The 10,410-nt window shown below is 37.9% G+C and overlaps 1 protein-coding gene across 3 annotated transcripts in view; it reads right to left on the minus strand.

Annotated features, from left to right (window-relative positions):
• Pou2f1 (POU class 2 homeobox 1) overlaps positions 1 to 10,410 on the minus strand; it is a 133,451-nt gene that overhangs the window by 30,411 nt on the left and 92,630 nt on the right. For all 3 annotated transcript variants that reach the window (XM_021198721.2, XM_021198724.2, XM_021198722.1), the window contains exons 4-8: positions 9,216 to 9,269; positions 7,234 to 7,356; positions 5,266 to 5,454; positions 3,339 to 3,465; positions 1,369 to 1,463 (exon numbers count right to left, since the gene is read on the minus strand). In XM_021198721.2, the coding sequence (XP_021054380.1) occupies positions 1,369 to 1,463; positions 3,339 to 3,465; positions 5,266 to 5,454; positions 7,234 to 7,356; positions 9,216 to 9,269 (588 nt within the window). The remainder of the gene's footprint in view (positions 1 to 1,368; positions 1,464 to 3,338; positions 3,466 to 5,265; positions 5,455 to 7,233; positions 7,357 to 9,215; positions 9,270 to 10,410) is intronic.

Raw genomic sequence — 10,410 nt, forward strand, 5'->3', positions numbered from 1 at the left:
AAAAAAAAAACCAAAAAAACCCAAGAAATCCATGCCTTACCCAATGACATATGCATTTCTTTCTGTATGTTTAGGTTTATGACTCATTTCAAATTAATCTTTGTGTAAAGTATATAATAAGGGTGTTCTTCATCCCCTTTTGCTAATGAATAGTCAATTGTTAGTTATCACCTAGTTAAAAAGATCTCTCCCATTTGAATCCTTTGGTCCCTTTGAAAAATTAGCTGGCTATTTAGATTTCTATCTATTGGATTCTATCTTATCCCATTGGCCAATATTTCTCTCTATACGACAATACCACATATTCATTATTATAGTTTGGTAGTAATTCTTGCCATCAGCTGCTCCTTCTAGTTTTCTCCCTATACTGTCTTCTTTGGTTACAGGGGCCTAGAGGGAAGGCTCAGTGGCAAAGGGCACGTAACTAGTTACTAAAGCTGTCAATCAAAGCAAACCTTCTGTATTTTCAGCCTAAGAAATGTGGTAATATATTAAGTTTTAATTACTACACTTTCTTTTCATGTTTGTGCGTATATACACGCATGCGTATACATATATACACGCATGTGTATACATGTGCATGCAGAGGACAGAGGCTGATGTAGGGAATTCACCTTCCTTGATCATTCTCTCCCCAGAGCCTGACAATAGGCTAGGAGATCCTGTAATTAAAAGTACAGATGAGCCACCATGTCCACCCAGGTATTTAAATGGGTTCTTAGGATATAAATTCTGGTCTTATTGCTTGCTTGGCAAGAACCACTAAGCCATTCATTTCTCCATCCCCAACTTCTTTCTATTTAGAAAGTGTTAAAAGCAAGTGAGGACTCAAGGCCAGTCAGTAAGGATGACCAGACGGAAAACCAGAGCCGTAAACTGATGTGCATAGTCACAATTATCACTCCGTAAGAACACAAATACGCAACTTAAAATTCCAGATGCTTAAGAACTGTGCTTTCTGTGGATTATGACTGTTATGTCTTCTAGAGGAAATGACACAACACCACATTTAAGTACTGAGGTGACACAGAAATCCAAGCTCCTGTACTGTTTTAGCAAGGGCAAAGGATCAATGACAGGTGTTAACTGATTTCCTAGGTCTTCCATGTCAGTGTTCCCATGTATCAGCATCAGGGAGCTATAATTCATCCCCACTTATTACTAACATGGCTTTTTCTTTTTTTTTTTTTTGAACTTAAAAAGAATCATGAAAAATTTCAGTTTCCATCAATTTGGTAATGCTGTGTTATCAAGCTAATAAGCCCAACATTGAATTTTTGATCAGTTTCTGAACACTGGAGATTGTTATTGCTGGGGTGTTTTTGTATCATTTTTAAATTACCAAAACAACTGAGTAAGAACACTGACCTGGGACGTGAGGGTGATGCTTGGCTGTGGCTGTAGGAGGTTGGCTTGGCTTTGCTGAGGTAGTTGCGTTAGAAGATTTTGCGCTTGCAGGAGACCTGTGAAAAGCAAACATTTCAGGGGGATGAAAAAAGAATATAAACAGTTCCCAACCAATTTCCTGGTAGTTTTGTTTGTCTTCAGAATTGTCTCGTTTCTTTTTGTAAAATTCAATATTGTTAATTGTGTTAAATACAACATGGCATGAAAATCCGTAACATTAAATTAAAGCTTGCATGTCTTTAGTATAATCTGAATAAACCCTTTATGTCCTAAGGAAAGGAAGAATGTGAGGAACTACTTCAAATCAAAGCGTCTGGAAACGTCAGCTTCTTAACCGAGAACTCACGGAAGTTCTCTAAGACAGTGCTTCTCAACCTTTCCAATGCTGTGACCCCAACCATAAAATTATTTTGTTGCTACCTCTCATAACTGTAATTTTGCTTCTGCTATGAGCTGTAATGTAAATATCTGATAGGCAGGATATCACCCAAAGGGGCCCTGACCCACAGGTGAGAACTGCCGCGTTAATGAGTCTGGGAATAAGAGAATCCATTTCTGAAAGAAGCAGGCAATCCTCTAAGTGGGAGATGCTATTTTCAAGTTTTTAGGACATGTCTCTTCATTGATGAAAGTTGAAATGTTAGCAACTATCCGCACTGGACAATCCTAGTTTAAAAGTTCTCGATAAGTAAAATGGATATAAAGGCATACGCCTACAGTCCCAGCTACACTGAGGCATGAGGGTTACTCAAGCCCCAAAGTTAGAGGTCAGACTGGACAACATAGTGAGACTTTGTTTTGAGCCCCTGGAAGCATTTGTAGTATGTACTCAGTTGGATGACTGAACTCTATATAGAGTTTTGCTGTTGTCTAGTTTGTGGGTTTTTTTTTTTGCAATGTTTTAAAAACAGGGGGAACCCAGAATATATTTGCATTGAAGAACTTAATCTATGTACTTAGTTTCAAATATAATCATGTTGTTGAAACACTGCATATGAGCTTGTGACAAAACAATTTACTGGTTCTGATCCATAAACCAAAATAGTATTATCTTCAGACTCTATGTATCCCTGCTATTGGGTTTACTAAAGCTTGCTCATTACCACGAATTCATCTTTCTATGACCTACCAACACTTATAGTTTCCTAAAAACTTAATCACCTAGACACCCATCCTTACCATTGACCAAATGTAACTGGCCACCAAGTCCTTTGTTATATTACTTTATTTTGAGACAGGCTTTCACTATATAAACCAAGCTGACCTTAAGCTCAGAGATCCTCCTGCCTCTGACTGACTCCCAAATGCTAGCATTAAAGGCCAGTTCTACCATGCTTGCCCAGGTCTTTTCTATCTGTGGTATCATCTTCTCTCTCCTGCTCTCATAATCATAGCTCAGCTTCAATCCATCTCAACACAAACTTGCAAAACTCTGCTGACAAGTATTACTAAATCTACTCTTGACTATTCTAACCTCCCCAAGTTTCAGTGTAAATAAGCTTTCTTAATACAAATGGCTAATGCCACTTTTTTACTTTAGTGTTTTGTTTTTAAATATCCTACAGAAAACGTTGGAAGATATCAGATATTCAAATGTGTCTTCACAAAAAATTAACTTAAAATTTTGGGAAACTACCTTTCTCATTTATCCAGTGATTTGCAAATAAACTGAGCCTTGGAAACGATTAAGTTGCATGATTTCAGGTTAAAGTCCTGTAAATTTCCTTTTATAAGTAAGCTAACCTTTACTGATTTTTCAGGTCTTTTCTTCTTATATGTAACCTATGTTACTGATTTAAGGCACTGCTATAGTTCTCATCAATACTGGTAGTTTGAAACCACACTGAATGAAAGCACTGCTCGAGTGGACACTGTTAGGTCAAAGTGCACAGCTCTGCTGCACCACTGAGGAGCTTTAGAGAGATGCTTACCCTGCTGGCCCTGGGGGGTCTGTGAGATGATAAACTGTGCTGGTTGCAGGTTGGTGGTTGGGTGCACCAACACGAACTGTTGCAAGTTGAGATTTTGCTGCTGAAGCTGTTGCAATTGTTGAAGATCCTAAAAGCTCAGAAGCAAAACACAGATTAGAGAGAGATCCTGAAATGAAAGCTGGATTAGTTGTAAGGTTTCTAGGCAAAGACTTGTGTCACATCAAATAACAATGAGACAATACTCAGCTTTTTTTCACGTCCCAACAGTGTGGCTTCAAAGACTATGTCAGTGTGTGAGAAATCCTCAGGCCTCAGGCCAGAGAAGGCTCAGCAGGTAGAAGTGCTTGCTGTGCAAGACTGAAGACCTAAGTGTGATCCTCAGAACCATGGTGGAAGGAGAGAACTGACTCCTGAGAATTGTTTTGATTCACAAACACAAACAGCAATTATCAAAAACAAAACTGAAAAAACTTAGGGCCTCTGCAAGAAGTTATTTTTGAGGTTATGATGTATATTATATAGAATCATGATTATAAGCCCAATTTTCAATGGTTACCTAAAATTCTTTTAATATAAATGAATACAGAATAAATGTTCTGGGGGAGGCAGTTTTCAATTTTAAAATTTAGTTTTATTGTTATTAGTGTATGATGAGGTTTGTATAAGCTACACATACATGTGGAAATCAGAAGACGAGTCCGGAGTTAATTCTCTACGTCCACCTGCCACCACTGAGATAGATAATCTTGGATGGCAACTTGCCCGCCTCTGGAATCAACTAAAATGCAAGCATCTGTGCATGCCTTCTTGATTGGCTCATTTGAGGTGGTAAGACCCATGCTAAATCTGGGCTCTGCCTTCTAGTGATAACCCACATAAAGGAACAGGGAAGAGGGACCCTTCTGCTTCTTGTCTCTGTGCTCTCTTTTCTTCTGGTTATACTCATCTATCCTGTGGCTGAGGCATCCCTCTGCTGGGAATAGAGGAGTCCAAGACAGAGTAAAGACTAGCTAAGACATCCACCTGCATGAACTGAGAGACCACCATCACTGGACTAACCAGACCATAGCCTGTAAACTACTCTAATAAATGCTAATAAATTAATATGCATTTATTCTATAAGTTCTGTTCACTTAGCTCTGATCTAAACAGAGACTAAATGTTCTTTAAAAATTAAGTGAGAAAAAGGGGTTTGAATATTTGGCCCATTTTTTTTGTTTTTGTTTTGTTTTGTTTTTTGTTTGTTTTTTTGAGATAGGGTTTCTCTGTGTAGCCTTGGCTGTCCTGGAACTCATTCTGTAGACCAGGCTGGCCTCAAACTCAGAAATCTGCCTGCCTCTGCTTCCCAAGTGCTAGGATTAAAGGCATGAGCCACCACGCCCAGCTTCCATTTTTTTTTTCTAAAGTAAAAATTAAGTGATATAACAAAATTTCCATCAATAAAATAAAAAATTTGATTCCTGAAATTTGACACCAGCTTATCCAATTCAATTTAGGAATCAATGTTAAGTTATTTTAAAAATTCACACAAAAGTCAGATATAACAAAACAATACGGCTTTATATTGGCTCTAGTATTTTACATTTTCAGAGCCTTCATATAAATGATTTTATTTATATTAATTTCGATAAAGTCTCAAAGTTTAGGCACTAACATTATTTATTTGATGAAGAAAATGGCCCAAATCAAAACACTATCTTGATACAGATTGCCTCAGAAATATGCCAGCTACTTACTCAAGAATTTCATTTAACATAAACATTCATTTATTCAAATAACCAGCTAGATGTTTATAATATCAACTCAAATAAGCAAAAGAGAAGAAGTGATAATGCCTCCTTGAACCAGAGTTCCTTGGGTGTTTAAAGACCCACAGTAACGACAATCCCTGTGACCTTGCTCTTCCCTCCCCCCCTTCCTCCCTCACCTGTGCAATCTGTATGGGCTGAGACAGAGGGATCTGCGTCATGGGTGTGGCGGCGGAGGCTGAGATGGTGGCCCCAGCAGCACTGTGCTGTTGGCTGGCAGAGTGTTGTTGCACTGCAGCAGCCAGGAGCTGGGCCTGGGCCTGCGCCTGCTGTAGCAGTAACTGTTGCTGGGCTGGGGTCAACGTGAGCTAGAGTAAGAACAAAGAAGGGAAAGATTGAGTGCCTTTAAATAGGTAACTCAAGTGGGATTAGGTCCTCACTACTGGTCAATGTGCAGCTAACGTGTCCACCAATGAACAAACTACCTGTTCTTCCAGAGCATTTAACTTAAAGTAGTCTGCACTTCAGACCTGAACAATCATTTAGGCAAGGAATTAAAACCTGCACATAAGAAAACAAAGGACTGATGCTGACAGGATATGCAGACATTTATATCCAACAGCAAGTGATGAATGAGGAACAAAAGGATGCTGGCTAGGTGCAGGAAGAGAACTGATAAGGCCCAGTTACTTGAATCCCCACCATATTTCACCATTTCCATCATGTCTTCACATGTGACTAAAAATCAGGAGCCACACTTGTTTCCTTTACAAATCTTCCTCCAGGACCCTCCCTCACCCAATCTCCTGCCCTTGAAAAGCATTGGTTTGCAAGTTTACATTTTCTTTCCAACTTATTACCTCTAGGAAACAGGTGGTAAGAGCCACCCTCATAAATGCAAATGAATCTAAACACCCAGAATTAATAGTCTTCAAGGTACATGAACCCGGAATTCCAAGTGCCCATCTATCTATCTTAGACCCTAATCACCAAAACCCAAACCCTAACAATAAAGCAAGAAATGTATTTAGAACAAATGTAAACTTCCATAACACATCATTTCAAATATGCTTACATCAAAGTAGTAAGTGTGCTGGGCCTTTCTTTTGGTGACATGTTCTGATCAAACAGGAAAGGACCATGTTATATATCTAGTCTCATGAACAATCATTTAGCATCACAGCCTGCCCTCCAAACTAACAGGGTCTAATTTAACCAATCAATTTCATTAGAAATACACAAACCTGAGGAAAACTATTCAAAAATTCACTACTCTTTAAAATGTGTGTATGTATATTTATATTTTTAAATAAGTACATATATTAATAATCTCTAGTGATGAAATACTGCAAATAAATGTGCATCAGTTCTTAGAAGAACCATCTAAAGCTCAGTCACACTAGCTGAAATTAATTATAAAAAGTTCTGAAGGTTGATGTGCTGTGAACTGATTAGTTTCTTTCTTATTCCTCTGACTCAGTCTTGTCACATATGCTTTCAACACTGAAAAACCATCCCAAATAATAGTTTAGAACAGAAATCGCTAAACAAGTAAAAGCTTAAGTCACGGAGGACAATTTGTTGAAATAACTATAACTACCATTTACTAAAGGCTACATGCCAAACACTGTTTTAAGAGCTTTATATAAATTATAATGGTACTTAAAAGAGATATTATTAATACCTCCACTTAGAAAAGGGGAAACTGAAGTACAGAGAGATAAAGTAACTCACCCTGAGTGATTAGTGATTACACAGACAGGATATGAGGCCACATATTCTATTTTAGGGTAGTTCAAAACATGTTTCTTTATGAATCCACTCTTTAATCATCCTGCCATGACACAACTCAAATTTTACCCTGCATGTGGCAACAACTCCCTTGCACAATGAAGCAACACTATTTTTTAATGTGGGTTAAAAAGTTAGTAGTTTATTTTGAATGTCTGCAGCTGTAACAAAAAGACATCTTGTAAAGAATGGCAAAAGTAACTCCTCTTCCAGAGGAGCACTCCACATCCAGCCATCAGCTCCTTATGGACAGTAGTGCGTGCTAGGGCCAGATGTAGCGACCCATTTTAATGAGATGCAACCAGTGGCAGTTCAGACACAGGAAGTTCATTATAACATTCTCAAGGAAAACTTACCCCAGTTATCTGTCCCCCAGCCAGCATTAGCTGGGTCTGGGGAATGGCTGACTGCACTGAAGGCGGCTGGGAAGAAGGCTGGATCGACTGCTGCGAATCTCCCGACTCTTCACTAGATTTAGACTGAATTGGAGTTGGGTAGGAAATGAAATAAAATATCTCAAATAGGTGATTAAAAGAAATGTACTTCTAACTCTGTTACTAAAAAAATTATTCAAATATGTGCTATTCAATTTTGAGTTTGGGGTTTTCTCTTTTTCCTTTCTCTCTCCTATGCCTTTTTGTTTGTCTACTGAAGCACTCTTAAATTTTTATTCTAACCTCAGAAAAGTTGCAATTACAAATTTTGAAAAGAAAAACTAAATTGGTCCTTCACAAATTAACAAAAACCTTTCATAACCTCAAAATCTCTAGTTCAGGCAATAAAGAATAAAAGAAAGGGTGCATTTTCGATTTATTTCTATTATTAGACCCTTCAAACTAACACTCTGAATATAATTTGTGGCAAGTCTCAAACTTTTTTATACCACCTTACGATTCAATTACTTGACCCACAGAACTTTTAAATTTTATTTTAAAGAACTCTAAGTGCAACATTTTCCACCAAGTAATGTACAAGCTTGAAAGAAAATAACACAACCACAGTGTTGATGCATTCTTTTAACTTCAGCACTGGGGAGGCAGAGGCAGAGGCAGAGGCAGAGGCAGAGGCAGAGGCAGAGGCAGAGNAGGCAGAGGCAGAGGCAGAGGCAGAGGCAGAGGCAGAGGCAGAGGCAGAGGCAGAGGCAGAGGCAGAGGCAGAGGCAGGCTAATCACTTGAGTTCAAGGCCAGCCTGGTCTACACAGTCTTTGAGTTCCAGGACAGCCAGGGCTAAAGAAATCCTTTCTCAAAAAACAAGCAAACAAACAAACAAAATAAAACAATACAGTCAAGAAATATAGGTCTTAAAGGGCTAGAGAGAAATTTTTTTATGGTAATTAAAACTGGTTATGCAGAGTATTAAAATTCTGCATAGATTTGCATATTTTCCACCACCTGTTTGGGGAACTACAGCAAAGCTAATTAACATAAAAGCTCTGATTAATTCTGCCAGTCACTGAAAGATAATTACAGTGCAGGACTGTAAACATTCTGCAGTGGAGATATAGCCTGTTTGCCAACATCTCTCTAAGGGATGTTAAGTTTACCATGGCAACAAAGGCAATTTTCTGCCTCCTCTCTCTCAGAAAGGAAGACCATATTATCTCTTTTTCTCTCCTTGTTTCCATGTGTTACTAGTTTATATTCCACAAGATTTCAGAGAATGTTCAACCCCAAATCTTTAGTCATCAGCATCCCTGAGATCAGTCTTCTAGAATTCTGTGTTTTCTTCTTGACAGTTTCCCAAACACTACAAGAAAAGGCTGACCGAAGCGTTATGGAGTTGTGCAAAGTACCCTGACATGAGAACTGAATTGGAGTCCTCTGTAAGATCAATGAATGTATACTGCTCTTAACCACTGGGCGATGACTCCAGTGCCCTTTAACTTTACTTCTGTTTAGAGCAGAGAAGATGCTATCGGTGTCTTTATTTAAATACAGGTACACAAAGCTGAGCTCCAGCAGGCTATAACTTGCCAAAGGTTATTGAGACTTGAACTCAAGCTCCCTGATTCTCTAGCCAGTGTTTCCTGAATAATGATACACAGTCTGGGAAGGCAGAATAATACTTGGAAAGCTGTTTCATTTTGTGTTTAGTATGTGTTCCTGAACTTGATTCTCAACTTTGCTTGTCTACCTTTGGCTCACACATATAGCAGATTAAACTGATTTCCATTAATACCTATTACCACCTGGATTCAGCAATAAAAAATATAAAAACAATAAAATTAATAACAAGTAAAAATTGCAAGTAGTTCCTATTATAAATTATGTGCTCATTTCAGGAAATTATGGAAAAATAAATAGAAAATACGGCCTATTTGCTCATATTCCAACTTACCTGCACATTTAAAGACTGAGCAGCAGCCTGTAAACTTGTCCCAGCTAGCTGGACCTAAGAGGAAAGTAGTTAATAATGGACATAATAAACTAAAATATTCTCATTTATCACTAGAGGTGTCATCAAGAAATACTTGAGATACTAAGATATACCACCAACTTAGAATTGAACATTGAAAGATACTATTTTATGGGGTTAAAACTTAACATACAAGCTCACAGTTCCCCTCCAACTGAAAACCGCAGGAACTTCTTTTGAATTAGCACCATCACTAAATGTGCACCAAAAATAAGCATGCCATTCGCTCAGCTGTTCTTTATTTTACACTCTATTCGTAGTTATAAATTGCTTAGGGTCTAAAACATAACATCTCTCCCAAACAAACTATGCCCATGCATGGTTTTTATTATTATGAACAAAAGATTTAGTTAAAAGAATTTATCCTATGAGCCACATATGAAAAAAAAAATCTGTCTCAATATTTAATGGATATTTTGAAAAGTTCAAATCATGGTCATATTAAAGGACAGACAGGCAATTAGAAAACTATCATTTGGCAATCATGATAGCAGCCTGATTTAGAAAAGAATCACCATCAGATCATCTAACTAAGGGCAAAATGAGAGTAAGTATTTACATGTGCACCACTCTCTCTCCACAGATGCTGAGATTATGAAGAGTAAAAAGGTAAATCCACAGGGAGGGCTATCTGACACAAATGATAGGTGTGCACAATTAGTGATGTCACTATGAGAGATTTGCATTCTGCTGCAAGTACACTGAAGAGTATATTTCTTATATTGTAATCCTATCAAAAGCGGATAACGTGATTCTAAAATAATCTAATCATGACAAGAAAGCAGACAAATCCAAATTTCGGGACATTCTCGAATGTTTGGTTTGTGCTCTTAAAAAATGTTAGTCTTTTTAAAAAATAAATATTTATTCATTTGATTATTTATTTATTGAGGGAGTTTGCTTTCTCCTTCTATCTTGCAGCCCCTCAAAGGTTAGTGTCTTGAAAGACTAAAAAGGGAGAAGACTATAAACTAGAGTAAATGGAAGATGAAACAAAATGGTGTGATTGGTCTTTGTTGCTTTGTGGGTTCATTTTCCCACCCTTTGCCTACCCTCTTGGTTTTATCCCCATCACATGGTGTGTGTGTGTGTGTGTGTGTGTGTGTGTGTGTGTGTG

Source organism: Mus pahari, chromosome 5, assembly GCF_900095145.1.
Source record: "Mus pahari chromosome 5, PAHARI_EIJ_v1.1, whole genome shotgun sequence".
NCBI lineage: Eukaryota > Metazoa > Chordata > Mammalia > Rodentia > Muridae > Mus > Mus pahari.